The 20,329-nt window shown below is 32.7% G+C and overlaps 1 protein-coding gene across 3 annotated transcripts; it reads left to right on the top strand.

Moving 5' to 3' along the window:
- The first annotated feature begins 4,799 nt into the window (after positions 1–4,799).
- Positions 4,800–19,641, top strand: LOC111711639 (uncharacterized protein C4orf22 homolog). Of its 3 annotated transcripts, XM_023486030.1 has the most exons (9): positions 4,800–4,834; positions 11,195–11,302; positions 11,396–11,443; positions 11,522–11,668; positions 12,070–12,171; positions 14,030–14,095; positions 15,286–15,352; positions 15,562–15,641; positions 19,523–19,641. In XM_023486030.1, exons 2-9 carry the CDS (start codon positions 11,229–11,231, stop codon positions 19,614–19,616), a joined length of 678 nt encoding a protein of 225 aa, XP_023341798.1. In that variant the 5' UTR covers positions 4,800–4,834; positions 11,195–11,228; the 3' UTR covers positions 19,617–19,641. The 3 variants fall into 3 exon arrangements, with proteins under 3 accessions (XP_023341798.1, XP_023341796.1, XP_023341799.1); XM_023486028.1 differs by lacking the exon at positions 4,800–4,834 and having other exon boundaries at positions 10,558–11,302; XM_023486031.1 differs by lacking the exon at positions 4,800–4,834 and having other exon boundaries at positions 10,558–11,302; positions 15,562–15,700; positions 19,523–19,629.
- Positions 19,642–20,329: the final 688 nt, after the last annotated feature.

The following is a 20,329-nucleotide window of genomic DNA, read 5'->3' as shown; positions in this document are numbered from 1 at the left end:
GTTAATCCACCATGCTTTCTGAATCTCGCTGAATGTTAGACGATAGGTGTCTTTTCCGGGTGTAAGGTTGAAAACTAAAGAATGGATACGACTGATCCAACAGTTTCAAAATAGGACTCGAAAATTTATAGAATCTTGCCAATTACTTTAAAAAAAGTACTTTATAGATTTTAGTTGTCTACACTCTAGTATGCCGAGTCGATTAGTGCCTGATCCAATCAGGGTTCAATCATGTGTTTGTTGTCTATTCTGAACCAATAGAAATATTATGACGGTAACATCTATCTTTCTATCTCATTATCCAATTAGAGAAATGAATCCTTCAATCAGCGCTATTAGTGAATGGAAATATTATCTTCTACTAAAACTATGTTGTCTAGGGCTTTAAAAATGTATTAGTGAGTTTATGATATAAAATCAAAGGCTGCAAGGTGTAGTTGACATATAAAATTGAATATTGACGCCACTTTTTCTACCAGTTTGGATCTTTCTGGAATGCTAAAGGATGAAAAAAAAATGTTCTTCAATTCTGAAATTGAATAAAAGAGGAAGGACTCGTTTCTTCACCGGGACTAAGATTAAATACAAGCGGATGGATTCATCCCTTCTATGGGTCTGAGATTTAAAACTAGAGGATGGATTCGTCTCTTCTCCGGGTCCAAGACTGAATGCGGAGAATCCAAGCGGAGATGGTTCTCTTATCTTCTTCTTTTCTCCGGAGAATTCTCTCAAATTTCCAGAGTAAACTTATACACACAATTTACATGCTACATTCGAACATGGGAGGGGGGGTCTAAACACCACCCCTCCCCCATCAACTTAATTTAGGACTTCAATTAAAATGTTTTAGAAATATATATATATATATACAGTGACAACCAAAAAACTGTGGAATAGACAGACAACATTAAGAAAATAATAATCAAGTGTGTTTTATGTTATTGAATCACTTATTCAGTGAAATGTGTCTGTTTATTATGAACAATTGCTGTGTCTCTTGATCATTGGACTATTTATAATCAGAACCAAGGTTGTAATGCAAGGAAAGTTAATTGCTGTCGCGTATACTCTGGTAAATATTGAAACCAGTTCTCTCTGGGCGGAATTTGTAAACAAGACTAGTGTTCGTTTAGTATCCGAGGAGGTTAAAAGCATTAAATTTTGATAATTTTGATAATTCACATAAAAGTTTCCTGTGACCAGAATATTTCATTGATTTTTTTATGTTAAAGATAGATTCTATGATATCATGTCAGGCTTCGACATCCGTCTTGTGTTTACATTACCGCCCAGAGACAGTACACTGCAGTACAAAAGATGCATACACTTCTGAAATAACTTTCCTTGCATTACATCCTTGATCAGAACTTGATTCTAACAGTCGTCTTCCTACCTTTCACATTTATGGGTCAAACGGTAAGTTGGTAGCTGTTCCTAAATCAGATAGAGTTGGATGAAAAAAGTGATGATAAATTAACTTAATTTAATAATCCTTGTATCTAGTTAAGCAATATACTTGATCAGATTAAGCCTGATTGTGAAGACAGATATAAATCTAATAAAAACCTAATTCTCGGTGTCGTCATTATATTATCCAAGGAGTAGAGAACTAAGGAGGGGGTTCATCATATTATCCAAGGAGCGGAGAACTAAGGAGGGGGTTCATTATATTTTCCAAGGAGTAGAGAACTAAGGAGGGGGTTCATCATATTATCCAAGGAGTAGAGAACTAAGGAGGGGTTCATCAAATTATCCAAGGAGTAGAGAACTAAGGAGTGGGTTCATCATATTATCCAAGGAGTAGAGAACTAAGAAGGGGGTTCATTATATTATCCAAGGAGTAGAGAACTAAGGAGGGGGTTCATTATATTATCCAAGGAGTAGAGAACTAAGGAGGGGGTTCATCATATTATCCAATGAGTAGAGAACTAAGGAGGGGGTTCATTATATTGTCCAAGGAGTAGAGAACCAAGGATGGGGGTTCATCATAGAACCAGGATACTGATCTAGTCTGCGATCCAGTAGCGATTAACCCAACTAGTTTTCTACATCAAACGTAGGCAAATGATTCTGTGTGGTGTGCAACGTTGTAGGAAAGATATAAATTGTTTAAAAAAGTCCTTACTATTATATTTATAACGTAAACACTACAAAAATAGTTGAGTAATCTGTAAAACTATGCTAATTTTACATCTTCCTTCCCTGTATATTGTAAAAACAAATATGAGGGGGAGAGTAAAAATGTTGAATTATTCATAGTTTCGTCAAGTAACAATCTAAATTATTTAAATATTTTTCTTTATATTTACTAACGTTGGGTGACCTGATGTTTTATAATATTTTAAACTTTGTTTATTTTATCCAAAAGAATTTTTGGATTGACAATTATCAAAGCTCTACAACATTGGGTTGCAAAGATATAGGGATTAAAAATCAGAGTTTGTGGCAGGAACTCAGATCCTTTGAATTAGAACTTCTGTCAGTCATGACCCGCAAAATATGTTCACTCTTATATACAAAAAAATAGAATAGGTCAAAAATATGACAAAAGACTTTTTGTGATTTTTTCTACAAAGTTTTTAGATTTTCGTGTTTATAATTCATTATCATTTTCTTGTACAAAGTATAGAAAAATGTTTATTTATCACTTTAAAACATGCTATTATGATTCACTCAATTCTTTCAGAAGCTTTATATGAGGAGTCCTAGAAAACAGTCAGATTTAAACAGAGAATAGGAATAAAGGGAAAGGAAATGGCGATTTAAAATTATACTTTTTTAGAAAATTAAAAAGTTGAATGTTTTCTATTAAACTATTCACGGCCTGTAAGCTACTGTTCAAAGGAATTGACTCTTTGCCACAAACTCTGATTTTCTAATCCCAATATCTTTGGAACCCACTGTCGTAAACCTTTGATATTTCAAACTTGTTTGATCTAACAAAAGTCATAGTTTGAAATTTCAAAGGTTTACGACGTTGGAATCCAAAGGTATAGGGATCAGAAAATCAAAGTTTATAGAGCATGTTCATATTGATTTATCTCGTTTCCATCATATTTATTTAAAGGTCTTTACATCAATTTAGACAATTACTTAAAAAAGCAGTTAAAGGCATGCGTACAGGAAGTTCCGAAAAACAGAATCAACATTAAAGTTTTTTTTTCTATCAAGGCATGACAAAATATGATACAAACACACGTTAATTTTTTAGCTTTCCAATATATTAACATAACCACCCTTTGTTATTTTAAATGTTAGGACGAACCTGAAATTTGAACAATTTTCTTTTATACATATTTAATACATTCAAATCTGGGACAAAAACGATTACAGTTAAATTGGATAATTTTTGAACAGTTTAGAATAGCATCTATTCTTTAAATATATTTTGAACAGTTTAGAATAGCATCTATTCTTTAAATATATTTTGTCTGTTTGTCTTCTGGTTTATCTGTTTGTTTGTTTCTAATAAACGTCAAATAACCCCAGGTAAGGGCTAAAAAGAAAAAAGAAAAATCTGCAAAAGTTTACTTCGTTATTTTTATCAATGTACGGAAAAAATGGTTTCCGTATTTTATGAAGAGGCATTAAACTATCATTAAAATAGAAATTAAATTGATCTTCTAGAACCGTTACCATCCATGCACAATGTACTTTTGTCATGAAAATTCGATCGCCTGATCAGAACAAAAAAAAACATTTTTCAATTTTTTACCTGAATCTTCTCTTAATTCCAAAAAAGGTTTAAAAATTGATGAACCTTTCATAGAGCTTAATCAATCTATATAAACTGATGGGAGTGTCCCCCCCCCCTTTACTTTATCAATATCTTTTATATTTTATATTAATCCCTGATCCCTAAAAACAAAATATTGCCCCTTTTCCCTGTACACATTTAATCCTGATTTCTGAATAAAGAATATTAATCCCTGATCCTTTAATAAAGAATATAAACCCCTGATCCCTAAAGAAAGAATATTAATCCCTGATCCCTAAATAAAGAAAATTAATCCATGACCCTTAAATAAAGATAATTAATCCCTGATCCCTAAATAAAGAAAATTAATTCTTGATCCCTATGAAAAAAATATTAATCCCTGATCCCTAGAAGAAAGAATAATTATCCATGAACCCTTAAATAAATAATATTTATCGATAATTCCTAAGTAAAGAATATTAATCCCTATCTGAACCTTAAAAGGTTTTCCCGGTAGTGTTCTGTAACCCATTGTCTAATATTTACCAATTTATTGATTCGATAAAAGTATATATTCACTATTCAGGGATACGTTAAAGTATATGTCCAGGGATACATTAAAGTATATGCTCAGGGAAAGTTATTTCAGAGGTGTACCCATCTTTTGTACAGCAGTGTACTGCAGTCTCTGTGGGAAATGTAAACACAAGACGGATGTTACAGCCTGACATGGTATCCATCTTTCACATAAAAAATCAATGAAATATTCTGGTTATAGGAAACTAATACGTGAATTATCAAAACTTTCAAAATTCAATGCTTTTATCCTCCTCGGATACTAAACGAACACTGATGCCTCTATTCTTGTTTACAAATTCCGCCCAGAGAGAACTGGTTTCAATATGTACGCAGAGTATACGCAACTGCAATTAACTTTTGTTTTGCATTATAACCTTGGTTCATTAAAGGTTCTGAGAAAACTATGTAAATTTAAGATACAAAACCTCCCCATACACTTGTACTCCGAAAGCGTACTGCATATTTGAAGTTTGTACTGTATGAATAATCTCTAATCTCTAAATATCCCATATCAGTAAGCTGTCGTAATCGTACACTCAGGCTAATACACACTGCCAGGTAGAGCTAAGTGGTTATTCCAAATAAGTTAATCTGCACTTCTTACTTTTTATTCTTTTAAAAATATTTCTCTGCAAGAACTCATACATATACAGTGATAACAAGAAAACTCTGAAATAGTAAGACGACTTTTAGAATCAAGTTATTACTTTAAAAAGTCCCATGAGCTTGATACACAGAAAATGTGCAGTGTAAACAGACCCACTTTGCTAAATTAGTGATTTAATAATTGTCTAGTAAAACTATTTGCTTTGTTACAGCATCAAATACACTTCAGTGTTGCTGTAATGTCGCCTTAATATTCCAGTATTTTCTGGTTATCACTGTACAATCGCATAAAAATGCCCTTTACTTAAGATAATGGAGAGATATTTTTTCCATGTTTTAACCTTTATAAAAGATCAACTTAAGACTGAAATAACAGCTCTATTAAATATGTTTTCTAATTATAATGTATTTTTTAAACAATTAAAAAAAAATCTACAGGGTGTCCACAGAAGCATGAGAAACCATTTAGATATAAGAAACGATTTAGATCGTCTTTGCTTTTAAATTTCCGTTTGAAGTCAAACATGTGAAACTAAATGCGCAATTTTATGTCTTGAATATTGGGGTTAGCTGTTTTGTACCTGAAAGATCTATAACACTAGGTGACCCCCCCCCCCTCCCGAAAAAACAGGAATCAGTGTTTTAAACCCCCAATAATATTTTATTTTTATTTTTTATTTTGTATAACCACCCTTTGTTATTTTAAATGTTAGGACGAACCTGAAATTTGAACAATTTTCTTTTATACATATTTAATACATTCAAATCTGGGACANAATTCTAGGTTTAGGTTTCTCTTCATAGAGTTCTAGGTTTAGGTTTCTCTTCATAGAGTTCTAGGTTTAGGTTTCTCTTCATAGAACTCTAGATTTAGGTTTATCTTCATAGTGTTCTAGATTTAGGTGTATCTACATACAGTTCCAGGTTTAGGTTTCTATTCATAGAGTTCTAGGTTTAGATTTCTATTCATAGAGTTCTAGGTTTAGGTTTATCTACATAGAGTTCTAGGTTTAGGATTCTCTTCAAAGAGTTCTAGGTTTAGGAACCTGGATTTTAGAAAACCCAGAAGAATTTGCATTTTTTTGTTTCTTTAACAATATTGGTACGTTACCTGAAGTTAATGGAGAGATTTTCTAATATTCGACATAGTTTACACCAATAGTTTACACCAATAGTTTACACCAATAGTTTACACCAATAGTTTACACCAATAGTTTACACCAATAGTTTTACACCAAAAGTTTTACACCAATTGGAAAAGTCGGACGACAAAAACTTATTTTAACTACCCCTTTCAAATTAAAAAATTTATACGTGAGCACACGAGTCTTTTTTATTCAATTAAAAGTGCCGAATACCTTTAGCCCCTGTTTTGTTTGGGTCACCCTGTATTTTCAGACAATTTAGATTGTTGATATAAATCTAAATCCTAACATCTCCTTCTTGTTCAGAAAAATTGCCGTGTATAAGATCAAATAAAAATTCAGCGGAATCAACAGTTTGAACCCTTTGGGGCTCCAGTACATACACACCTCGTACATACGGTATACATACACACTTTGTACCAGATTTGTTTTTATAATAAAATATAGATAAACTTTCTAAATTTATTCTTCATTTTACACATTAATATTTTATGTTTTTAAAAAGCCACGGTCTTGTTTTATTGTTCAAATTTTAAGAATTTCATTATTTATACATTACACAGCTAAAAATTCTAGAATTAGAATAAAGGAATTAAATTTCCCTTTTTCCATGAAAATATTTGAATGTAATTTTATTCATAACAATCATGCTTACTAAACACCTCTTAAAGAGAATGAACTCAGGAGACGTAATTTCAACTGACCCTCCACCGCTGGATTGGCGTATTTTCAATTCGTAACCAGGGGCGGATACAAGATTTAAGTTAGGGTAACGAGGGACGGATACAGGATTAAACTTAGGGGGGTGATAGATTTATTTTGGAACAAAAAAATCAGACTTAGGAACCAAAAGACGCAGTGCAGGCGAAATTTTTTTTAAGATAGTTATTTTTTGCACTAGGTTTTCTTTCCGTTAAGTGCTAATGAGAAGCTATTCTGAAGTCTCAGGGGGGGATACAACCCCCCCCCTGAATCCGTCAGGGGGGGGTGCAGAGGTCCTACCGCCCCCCTGTATCCGCCCCTGTTCATAACGGTTCCCTGTAAACCTTTGTATGGCCATTGACGACGGAGAAATCCTATATATTTGGCGCTAAAAATGGTGTGCAAATTATGTCTACATAAATATATCGGAACCGGGGTGTTCAGTGAGAACTCAAAGCAAATAACTTTGCATGATTTCAGGAAATCCAGAATAATCTTGTTGAAACTTAACCGGGGCGTCGGTAACTAGGTGATTAGTTGATTGGTTGATTAGGTGATTAGTTGATTGATGGTTGATGGCTCCTCTACTCCTTAACGCATAGTTTCAATAAATGAATTTATTATAAACCTATAAAATACAGTTTTAGTGGAAATAAATATTAATATGATATTGTTCACTGTTTAATAAAATAAATATTGGTGTAACATTGTTCACTGTTTAATAAAATAAATATTGGTGTAACATTGTTCACTGTTTGATAAAATAAACTTACTAATTGGGTGTGTTAGTGGGTAATTAAGGAGTGATGGGTGATGGGTCAGTTTAAAGAAAGAAACTGCATGGCTTGTTTAAGTAAAATTGCTATAGATTGCAGGGTTATTGACGGATTGTAAGTACTCACTAGTTAAAACGTTTCACTTGATCAATGTTCCTTTGTCGGAGTACAGAGGTAGTGTCGGAAAAATTGTTTGGTTTGGAGGAGGGTGGAAAGACGACTTTACGCGGTATAAAGACTTATGGGCAACAAATCTATATTTAACCCGGTTTAAAAATTCGAATGCACATTGAGGGTAACTTGGTGTAACGCTTCTAACATCCATTTAAATTAAGTGTAAGCGTAATGAAAAGTTATACTGAACTAACGAATCTTACTAGAAAATGAATTCAGAAAAAAAAGATATTTTAACTTCGATCAAAGATGTATTTGCAACAAAGATGAAAACTGAAATAATTGACTCTTTTCCATTCTATGCGCTTCTGTGTTAGATGCTTAAGGTGTTTAAAATCTTTTTAATAAAAGAGTGATATAAAAAACCTCTAGTCCAAAGTACAAAAACCTCTAGTCCAAAGTATAAAAAAACCTCTAGTCCAAAGTATAAAAAAACCTCTAGTCCAAAGTATAAAAAAAACCTCTAGTCCAAAGTATAAAAAAACCTCTAGTCCAAAGTACAAAAACCTCTAGTCCAAAGTATAAAAAAACCTCTAGTCCAAAGTACAAAAACCTCTAGTCCAAAGTACAAAAACCTCTAGTCCAAAGTACAAAAACCTCTAGTCCAAAGTACAAAAACCTCTAGTCCAAAGTACAAAAATCTCTAGTCCAAAGTACAAAAACCTCTAGTCCAAAGTATAAAAAAAACCTCTAGTCCAAAGTATAAAAAAACCTCTAGTCCAAAGTACAAAAACAAAAGAAATACAGTTTTAGAAGTGACAAAGTTCCCTCTAGCTCCTCTTAGACAGAACTTTAGTGTAACCTTGAGAATTGTAAAAGAAGAAAGAGTTTTCTTAGTTTTCTTTATTGTGTTCATCAAAACCAAATTAATCAACATTGAGTAATTTATCCAATCACAGGGTGGGGGAATTGTTAATAGAGACAGGAGGGGGGGGATATATTATACTTAGAGAGTCAGGGGTGATATACTATTCTTGGTGACAGGAGTATATGTATATTATACTTAGAGAGTCAGGGGTTATAATATACTGGGAGGGACAGGGGGATTTAATACACTTTTGGGGATAAAATATACTGGGAGGGACAGGGGAATAAAATACACTATTAGGGACATAATATACTTAGTGTTACAGGGGGATATAATATACTTGGAAGGATATAATATTCTTATGAAGACAGGGGGATATAATAAACTTGGAAGGACATAATATACTAAGGGTGACAGGGGGATATGATATACTTAAGGCGATAGGGGATATATAATATACTTGGAGGGACATAATATGCTAAGGGTGACAGGTTGGATATAATATACTTAAGGCGACAGGGGATATATAATATACTTGGAGGGACATAATATCTAAGGGTGACAGGTTGGATATAATATACTTAAGGCGACAGGGGATATATAATATACTTGGAGGGACATAATATGCTAAGGGTGACAGGGGGATATAATATTCTTTAGGGCGACAGGGGGATATAATATACTTGTAGGGATATAACACACTTATAAAATGGGCAAACTGGGAGGGAATAAAAAATAATGATTTGCCTACTTTTTTCTCAGGTTCAATTAGTGATTGTGAACTTTTAATTTTTGTTCTTTAGATTTGAATGTATAAGATTATAACAAGATCATAGAAGTATCACAAAAAGTTATAGCTTCTAAACTAGAATAAATGATAAATAATAAACAATAAATAATAAACAATAAAGAAGCAGTATTTCTGGTATTTCTGATTCAACCTTGTCAATTATATTGAAGAACAAAAAGTTTTCCATAAGGAATCAGTCACAACTAGAACTTGCAATGATATATATATATAACTTTCAGACCATTGATATTAGAAATATTTTTTCATTTTATAATTAGGGTTTTCTTTGATATTATGACCTTTTACAATTAATAATTTGGGGTTTCTGTGATATTATGACCTTTTTGTTATAAATCGGGTTTTCTTTGATATTATGACCTTTTTTATGTTATAAATCGGGTTTTCTCTGATACTAAGACCATTTTTTATGTTATAAATCGGGTTTTCTTTGATATTATGACCTTTTTTATATTATAAATCGGGTTTTCTTAGATATTATGACCCTTCTTATGTTATAAATTGGGGTTTTCTGTGCCATTATTACCTTTTTTATGTTATAAATAGCATTTTCTGTGAATTATGACCTTTTTTTATGTTATAAATCGGGCTTTCTTAGATATTATGACCTTTTTTATGTTATAAATCGGGTTTTCTTTGATATTATGACCTTTTTTATGTTATAAATTGAGTTTTCTTTGATATTATGACTTTTTTTATGTTATAAATCGGGTTTTCTGTGATATGTTGACCTTTTTTTATGTTATAAATCGGGTTTTCTGTGATATAAAGACCTTTTTTATGATGTAAATCGGGTTTTCTGTGTTATTATGACTTTTTTATGTTATAAATCGGGTTTTCTGTGATGACCTTTTTTATGTTATAAATCGGGTTTTCTGTGATACTATAACCTTTTTTATGTTAGAAATCAGGTTTTCTGTGATATTATGACCTTTTTTTTGTTATAAATCGGGTTTTCTTTGATACCATGACCTTTTCTTATGTTATAAATCGGGTTTTCTTTGATACCATGACCTTTTCTTATGTTATAAATCGGGTTTTCTGTGATATTATGACCTTTTTTATTTTATAAATCGGGTTTTCTTTGATACTATGACCTTTTCTTTGTTATAAATCGGGTTTTCTGTGACATTATTACCTTTTTTATTTTTTAATTAGTGGTTTTTATGTTTATGATATTTTTTATTTCATAATAAGGCTTTTCTTTAATATTATGAGTTATGACCTCTTCTCATTTTATAATCAGGGTTTCTTTAAGACAAAATGGAAATAAGAAATGTTTACTTACAAAGCTCTGATAAAAAAATGAGCAACTACTAACGAAAAATTCGCTGAAATATGAAGAGCATTGAAAGAAGCTAGTATTTAAACAGTTGATGTATGGAAACAGCAATTTCTATAAACAGTAAGTGATTTGTGAAACAGCAAAAAAATTCTGTAAATAAAGATAAAATAAAAAAGCTGCCAGATCTATGAACAGCTAAAATACCAAAAAGCAGCTTGATCTATAAACAGGAAGGTTATCAAAGAGCAGCTAGATCTAAAAACAGCAAGGATATCAAAGAGGAGCTAGATCTATAAACAGGAAGAATATCCAAGAGCAGCTAGATATATAAACAGGAAGGATATCTAAGAGCAGCTAGATCTATTAACAGGAAGGATATTCAAGAGCAGCTAGATCTATAAACAGGAAGGATATCCAAGAGCAGCTAGATCTATGAACAGCAAATATACCAAAGAGCACTTAGATCTATAAACAGTAAGGTTATCCAAGAGAAGTAACTCTATAAACAGGAAGGATATCCAAGAGCAGTAAAATCTATAAACAGGAAGGATATCCAAGAGCAGTAAGATCTATAAACAGGAAGGATATCCAAGAGCAGCTAAATCTATTAACAGGAAGGATATCCAAGAGCAGTAAGATCTATGAAGAATGCAGGATGATGTTGGAAAGTATAAAAGCTATGAAGAATACCTGGATTCTCTTCTCAAGGCTGAAGATAAAATGTAAGTTATCATCATTACTTCGGAAAACGAAAAAGCATTATTTTGGATAAATGGAAAAAAGGAATAATAAAAATATTATTAAATAATTTTTAGTTACATGGATCAAGAGATGGGAAGAATGATTGCAGAATTGGGATACAGGTAAAACAGAATGTTTAAAATAGTTAAATCAATCTAATTTTTTTCAACTTGGGCCACCAAAAAAAACCTCGATTTCAGGTCGTCAGGAGAAACACTTACGAGGGAAAAATTTGCACAAATCCGGGAACAGATTCAGATGGATAAAAGAATGCGGGAAAAGAAAAATGAGAAAACTGAAATCCAAGATGGCGGCGAGGAGGAGGATCCTATAGTTCAAAGTGTCAGGTGTTTAAAAGTCAAACCATCTTGTTTAAAGGGATTTAAAGAAAGGAATTGAGTCTTTGCCACAAATTCAGTTTTTGTAAAACCTATATCTCTGTAACCTGATGGTGTAAACCTTTGATATTTCAAACTTACATTATTTGATCTAATAGCATTCATAGTTTGAAATATTAAAGGTCTACGACATTGGGTTGCAACGATATTGAAATTAGAAAATCAGAGTTTGTTACAAAAACTCAATTCCTTTCAGAGTAATTTCCAATTAAAATTATCTTAACATATCGCTGATTAATTTCCTTAATTAAGGAAACCTTTCCTAGTTAGATGTAAAGTAAAAAATGGCTGTCTGCAGAGTTGTGATAAACGGATAAATTAGGTATATTTGTTAATTTGTTAGTTTTTAGAGAGAGATATGCTTCTAACAAGGAGGGGACTCTGAACACAATTCTGTATCTACAAATTGAAACTGAGAAAGGAGCAGTGGTGTCCGGCCATATTGATATCAGGTATGTATTCATCTTGTAACAGAAAATCAGGAATTTTTTGCCGCAATCAAATCTAAGAATCATCCTTGGTTTGTTCGATTCACAGTACCCGCAAAATCTTTAAGTCTCTTTTCTTTGAAATTGATTATTTCATTTGGGGTTTTTCTAAAAACTGACTTGCGCGTTTTTGCTTCAAAATCAGTATGTAGGAAACTAGAAAAACTAAGATTTTTTCTATATTGATTATCAGATAAATGTTTAAAAAATGGTATAGTATAAATCGGGCATGCACCTTTAAGTGAAAGTTCTTTTGAAATTACACTAACAGTACCTTTAATGCATGACTTAACTTGTGATAACAGGGTTTAATTGTAATGAATATTGTGTAACACTTTATCTCTAAACCTGAATTACGCAGGACATTATTAATTATCTATGTTTGTAAATAGCTACGTAAAACCATATATTGATTTACCTTAACTGCGCTGTAAATAACTATGTAACATGATTAGCTTTACTACGTTGTATACATATATATATATATATATATTGATTTAAAACTTGTAATTACGTCGATTAATGTTATGTTCTAACATATAACCCCAAATACATTTAGTTGGAATAGACTCCACTTAGATTATAGTGAGAGAAGTAATTGTTCCTCATTTAGCATACAAGTTGATGATATCGTGACCGTGTTTGACATTGATAGTTTACAAGCTTGTGTCCGTGTTGGCATTGATAGCTGACGAGATCATGCCATTGCCCATATTTGGCATTGATAGTTTACAAGCTTGTGTCCCTGTTGACATTGATAGCTGACGAGATTGTGCCCATGTTTGGCATTGATAGTTTACAAGCTTGTGTCCCTGTTGACATTGATAGCTGACGAGATTGTGCCCATATTTGGCATTGATAGTTTACAAGCTTGTATCCCTGTTGACATTGAAAGCAGACGAGATCGTGTCCGTGTTTGGCATTGATAGTTTACAAGGTTGTGTCCGTGTCGACATTATTAGCTGATGAGATCGTGCCTGTTTTTGACATTGATAGTTAAGAGTTGTACCTGGATTGATACGGGTCTGAAAGCAGTTTTATGAGTAAGGCATTTACTACATAATGAGAAGGTTAACAAATAAATAGATATTTATTGTTTATTTACCTACATCATATTAAATTCTAAAATGAATTCTTGCTCTAGAAAGTTAATTTAATATTAAACTTAAATGAATACAAAGTGAAATATAATATACAAAAAAACACAATTTGAAAATTGAAGGAATTTAGAGAATTTAGATGGGGGGGGGGGTTGAAGTAGTCAAAAAATGCAAATTGTAAAGTTTATTTAAACAAATTTTTATATTTTACAGTAGTAATAGATTTGTTTGTTACAATTTTACAGTTTTATATCAATTTCTCGAGACAGGAACATCAGATAGATGTCTTATAGGTATCTTTCAACGCCTGAGATTCGCAGGTTTCATCCTATACCCCCTTTCATTTTTCCTGTACAATCCCTTTCAACAAGGGAAAATATAAAACCCGCAGCCCGGGGANAACTCTGAAAAAGCAAAATAAATATAAAAAAAAATAAACTAAATATTTTTTTATCTTAATCTATTAATATTTTATGATTCCCGTTTATTTTCTATCTGTAAAGTTGAAAATATTGTTAAAGAAATTGAGTCTTTGCCACAAACTCAAGTTTTTTAATCCCTTTATTTTTGAAACCAGGTTGTGTAAACAGTTGATATTTCAAACTTAGATTACAATATCTAACAGAATTTACAATTTGTAATATTTAAGATCTACGACACTGGGTTGCAAAGATATTGGGATTTGAAAATCAGAGTATTTGCAAAGGCTCAATTCCTTGCAGGGAGAGGATTGCTCAGGAGAATTTTCTTCCCTATCTAACAGGAGAGAAAACTTTGACACCCCAAAGGCAACAGAATCATACAAATATTGTTTTTACAGGGTGTCTCATATTTAATTTTCAATTCCAGCTTGTGTTTCAATTTTTGATTCAGTTTAAACGTTATGTCATGCAATAATTTCAATTAATTATTACGAAATTCCGTTCAACAACAAAAAAACTCAATTTAAACTTTGGTAGTGGCATACAATAAACTGAACTTCACTAACATTTCAATCTCAAATGCTAGGAAAATTAATTTTAAATTTAAACTTTTATTTTAAAATACTCATATGTAGCCTGATAACCAGAAAACTCTGGCATAGGAAGACGACATTTAGACCCATTTAACTGAATAAGTGAGTTAACAAGATACTAATTAAAATTTGTTGCTTTGTAACGACATCAAATACACTGTGATGTGTCTTTCAGTACCGTAGTTTTCTGGTTTTCACTGTAGCAAAATATCTAATTTTGAATAAACCATTCCAATGTAAACAAATAAAAAATGCATGAGAATTCTATGATATTTTCATTCTTATACAGGGTGTCCCAATAAACATGGGAATTCAGTGACGAATTCAATATCGTCTTTGTTATGAATTAGCATTATAATACCTTATTTCAAAGCCATAATATCATTATGTCTGCTTGAGTTTATTTTATGAAAACGGTAAATGGCTGTAAAGATGTGTATACTAAATCAAAGAATTATTTAAAAAGACGATATTGAATTCTTCACTGAATTCCCATGTTTATTAAGACACCCTGTATCTGCTGCTTAAATTTGTAAGTCACAGTTAAAATTATTGATTTTAAGATGGAAAACAATACCGTTGCATGCGATTCCGCGAGTATTTAATTACTTCCTTGTTCGCAATTATAGCGCAATTCCGCGCAATGAAATTGCACAAGCGGAAGCAATTAAAGCGCGCAATTCCGCGCAACGAAATTCTGACTGGAAACCCTTAGAACAGGTTTGTTCGGTTTTTCAAAAATAGGGCTTCATTAATTTATAATTTCTTTTAAATTGGTTACTTAATACAAATTTTAATATTGTAATCATTTCATTCCTCCGACCTGATCCCGCAGACATGTTCTGCAAGATCAAATATTTAATCAAATCTACGGATTACACCATCAGTTTCCAAAAATAAAAAGAAAGATTAAAGTTTGAGGCGTGAAATTAAAGTACTTAGTATGTTCTGCATATAATATAGTGAAGATCTAACCTACGCAAATCTGAGCAGAGGAAAGGGGAAATTTACTTCTACTCCACAATGGCAGGTAGATACAGGGTAATACACAATCAACATTTTCCTGAATGCAAACTGCACATAGCTTGGGCTTTAGATGAAGTGCTAAAAGTTTTTCAGGGTTCACGTTTAGATTGGAATATTGAACTGTTCCCAAAACAAAGTGAAAATAATTTCCAAAGAATTAACATTATAAAACCCTTTTCTTCTTTAAAAACATTGACTTAATCCTTTTTTCAGGTGATTTCTGAGAATAGAACTCTGGCGTTTAAATCTAGTAATGGGTTGGACCTGGTCTATGCTATACCTAATATATCCAGGTATAGTTTATATCTAGTAATGGGTTGGACCTGGTCTATGCTATACCTAATATATCCAGGTATATAGTTTATATCTAGTAATGGGTTGGACCTGGTCTATTATATGCCTAATATATCCAGGTATATAGTTTAAATCTAGTAATGGAATGAACCTGGTCTATGCTATGCCTAATTTATCCAGGTATATAGTTTAAATCTAGTAATGGGTTGGACCCTGGGGTCAATGTAATTTCCAAAAAAGCTGATTTTCTCGATCCCAAAATAATTTTTTGCCCCCAATTTTGAAAAAAATGCCCCCAATTTTTAGAAAAAATGCCCCAGTTAAATTTTTTTTTTTCAAATTCCACTAACACATTTACCCCATTGCCCCCAATTTGAAAAAAATGCCCCCAATTTTTTAAAAAAATACCCTAAAAAAATGCCCCCAATTTTATTTTTAATTATCATAAAAAAAAATTTGCCCCCAATTAAAGAATTTGCCCCCATTTCTTTCAAATTTGTCATTCCCAAATGGGATTGAAAAAGGAATTATTTTGACCCCTGGTTGGACCTGGTCTATGCTATGCCTAGTATATCCAGGTATAGTTTAAATCTAGTAATGGGTTGGACCTAGTCTATGCTATACCTAATATAGCCAGGTATAGTTTAAATCTAGTAGTAGGTTGGACCTGGTCTATGCTATACCGAATATCTCCAGGTATGTTTAAATCTAGTAGTAGGTTGGACCTGGTCTATGCTATACCTAATATCTCCAGGTATAGTTTCTAGCTATCTTCTTACATAATAAAGGAAGACATTCGTATTTAAGTTCACTATAGCCAATAATTCTCTGGTTTATGTGGTTTCTCCTCTAAGAAAAATACTCTCTGGTTTATGAAGTTTTTCCTGTAAGAATAGTACTTTCTAGTTTATGTAGTTCCTCCTACCTCCTAAGAGAAATATACCCTGGTTTTTGTAGTTTCTCCTCTAAGAATAATACTCTCTGGTTTATAAAGTTTCTCCTATCAGCATTATACTCTCTGGTTTATGAAGTTTCTCCTATAAGAATAATACTCTCTGGTTTATGAAGTTTCTCCTATAAGAATAATACTCTCTGGTTTATAAAGTTTCTTCTATAAGAATAATAATCTTTGGTTTATGAAGTTTATCCTATAAGAATATTACTCTCTAGTTTATGAATTTTCTTCTCGAAGAATAATACTTTCTGGTTTATGAAGTTTCTCCTATAAGAATAATACTCACTGGTTTATGTAGTTTCTCCTCTAAGAATAATACTCTCTAGTTTATGAAGTTTCTCCTATAAGAATAATACCCTCTAGTTTATGAAGTTTCTTCACTAAGAATAATAATCTCTGGTTTTTGAAGTTTCTTCTCTAAGAATAATAATCTCTGGTTTATGTAGTTCCTCCTCAAAGAATAATACTCTCTGGTTTATGAAGTTTCTCCTCTAAGAATAATAATCTCTGGTTTATGTAGTTCCTCCTCTAAGAATAATACTCTCTGGTATATGAAGTTTCTCCTCTAGGAATAATATTCTTTGGGTTATTGTGGTATCTGGGAACCACAAATACGTGCAATAAATGGTATTTAAAATCTACACTTAATAAGATTTATACAAGTACTTAAACCTGTTTATATCTATCATGTGTGTAACCTGTTGACTTTGCAGATCGGGTTAGTCCTATTCCGCGGGCCTAACTCCTCATGCGCTGTCATATATATTTGTAACCTGGCATTACAATACTTCAGCTATCTCCATATATCGAGATAGCTTCACTGAATTCCCATGTTTTTTGGGACACCCTGTAGTTCTCAGTCCTTCAATCAACTTCATATCCTTATTATTGCAGGTGTGCTGGTCAACCTGCTCCTGTGATATCTGGAGCAGATCCCAAACCTGATTGGACAACCTGTCCCTGACCTCCATCATCGTTGGGTCAGGGTGCAGCCTGTACTCCTGCTCTATAGCCTTCCCTGTGTCCCATACATTGACGTTGGGGACAACAGTAGGCTGCTGTGAGCTAGTGTCCCTAAGGGACATTATGCTCTCTAGCTCCTGGTCCAATCCTTGTAAGCCCTGGGTCACTTCTCTATTAAGCTCCACTAGCTCTTCGAGGACATCCTGCATTATCTTGGGCAGATCTTCCTCATCAGGATCTTCATCTCCATCCTCTACAACCTCCTCAGCTACATCTTCATCCTCTGAAGCGGGAACAGTGACAATTGGAGTGTTTTCACTTGTAAGAGGAGCAAGGTCTGCTGGATCAACATCTTCATCCGACTCTAGTTCCTCGATATAGGCAGGGTTCCGCACTATGACTGGAACGCGGTTCATCGTCTTCTTCTTCTTCTCTCGTTCAGAAAGGTTCTCTCTGTAAGCTGTCTGTGCACGGTATGTAGCACAGGTCCCTGGACGGCTATGTGCAGTGCGACTTGTGTCTACGCTGCAGCGGTCCGGGATGTACTGACTCATCTGGCTTCCTGTTGGATTCAAGGGACTGTTCACTCATATACCAAACAATCCGGAATACAACATTATGTAGTTACTTCTCTACGAATAATATTCTCTGGTTTATGTAGTTTCTTCTCTAAGAATAATATTCTCCGGTTTATGAAGTTCCTCCTCTAAGAATAATAATCTCTGGTTTATGAAGTTCCTCCTCTAAGAATAATAATCTCTGGTTTATCTAGATTCTCCTCTGGCTGTTAATCTATGCATACAACTGTACATCATTTACAAAATACCCTTTACTAATCTAAAGTTCTGATTAAAAAATCAGGAAATATATTAAGATAAAGAAATCTTATCTTGTTCAGACACCATTATATTATCTTCTTGTCACGACATTAATTATGAACAAAGTTAATTTTTAATGATGAAGTCGTTTAAAGTGACTTCATTTATGGAGTGGCATTTCATAATATCTGATATCTTCGTCAATTTTGAAGATACAAGAAAGGTAGATCACTTTATGAAAAGCTTGTCAGACGTTTATTTCTTTGCATCAAATATCAGAAATCAAAGACGACATTCAAGTCGTCTCTCAATTCCCATGTTTATTGGGACACTCTGCATATCATTAATTGTGGTTTCCCAATAATTTAGTGTCCTGCAGTTCCTGGCTCAGAAACAATGGAAGACATTGTGAAAATCAAACACTTTTCAACCTAGCAAACTGAAAAACAACAATATCAATATTGATTAGATAAATGTATAAATACTAAATAGATATACCGTTGCCCCTCTTTTATATAGAAGGCCACAACACTAGTCCCTTTAAGGTTTTAAGGAAATCGTTGTGAATAGTCAACATCACTTAACATAACGTTAGTTAGCCCTTCCATAGATTATCATCTGAATACTAGAATACTAAAGGGTTAACCACAAAATATCAGACTTCAGAGACGACTGTACGTATTTTATACCGTCTCGTTTCTTATATTTATAATTCCCTGCAATTGTAAACTTATTCATTCCTTGCAAAATCATTTAATAAGCCATTAAAATTCTACATCAAGGGCAACATACTTATTTTAACCTTGGGATCGCCTTATTTTAACCTTGGGATCGTCTTATTTTAAGGATTTTTGGTCATCTTTACAGTCTCATCCTTTGTGGGTAACCCTGTATATAATCTCACAAGGATCATGTCAAGGGTCGTAGGTTCTAGTTAAAGAATATTTTAGGGGTTAACAATTCACTGATGTTCAACAGAATTTCAGAAAATATTTATTTTTTAATATTGAACCAAAATTTAAGAATTCTATTAATGAAAAATAATTGGTCCCCACTGAGAGGGAGGGGTGTGTGTGAAATTAACATCCCTACAGCATTATTTTTATCCGATCATGAATAATGAATGAAAGAAAATATATTCTAGGAGAGAGAAAGAGAAGGAGTTGAGTCAGCAATGGACGGAAATTGATACAAAGAATAAGAATGTTAAAGCTAAATTATTTGACCTGTATCTATGAAAAGTGAATACATGTCTATTCTATATTTTTGTCAGGAAAAGTTAACTTAAAGGGACTGTGTGCGTAAAATCAAGTGACTACATACAAAGATGGCAATGCTCAATTCACAGCGTTTCCATTTAAAACTTTGTCTGACTAGGTTATCTTCCTCAGGTTTCAAGGCCGGGGAAAGGTAAAGGTTATAAATCGAGTATTGCCATCGTCGCATGCACGGAGGTATCATTGAATTTATGTAATAGTCCCTTTAAGCAACTGATAAATTTAAAGATCAATCAACTGATTATTTCTTGTAAAAAACGCATAAATTTCAGGAATTTCATCAAAATTACTACCTAGCCTAGCATGAATCAACGCTACAGGGTGTCCCAATCAAAATGGGAATTAAGTTACGAAATACTCTTCGTCAAGAATTGGCGTTGCTTACCTAATTTCATTGGTTATATAAAGTTAGGACTCTCTAATCACAAATAACCTTTTACATTGTACAATGTGCATTGTACAATGTACATAGACAAATATCTGATTGCAGCAAAACAAGAATTTTTCTTAAAAAACTTAATTTTCTATTTTATACAGATTCCGGACATTCTAGTTCCACCAAAATGAAATACCTGAAACAAAAGTAATGTCAGCCAACATTTTTTTTGTCAGATTTCATAGCGATTCAAATAACATCAGAAAATAAAGCTAATTTCATTTCAATTTAAAACACT

The sequence above is a fragment of the Eurytemora carolleeae genome, unplaced genomic scaffold (genome assembly GCF_000591075.1).
Source record: "Eurytemora carolleeae unplaced genomic scaffold, Eaff_2.0 scaffold1190, whole genome shotgun sequence".
Taxonomy (NCBI): Eukaryota; Metazoa; Arthropoda; class Copepoda; order Calanoida; family Temoridae; genus Eurytemora; species Eurytemora carolleeae.
This window is presented reverse-complemented; position numbering and strand designations above follow the sequence as displayed.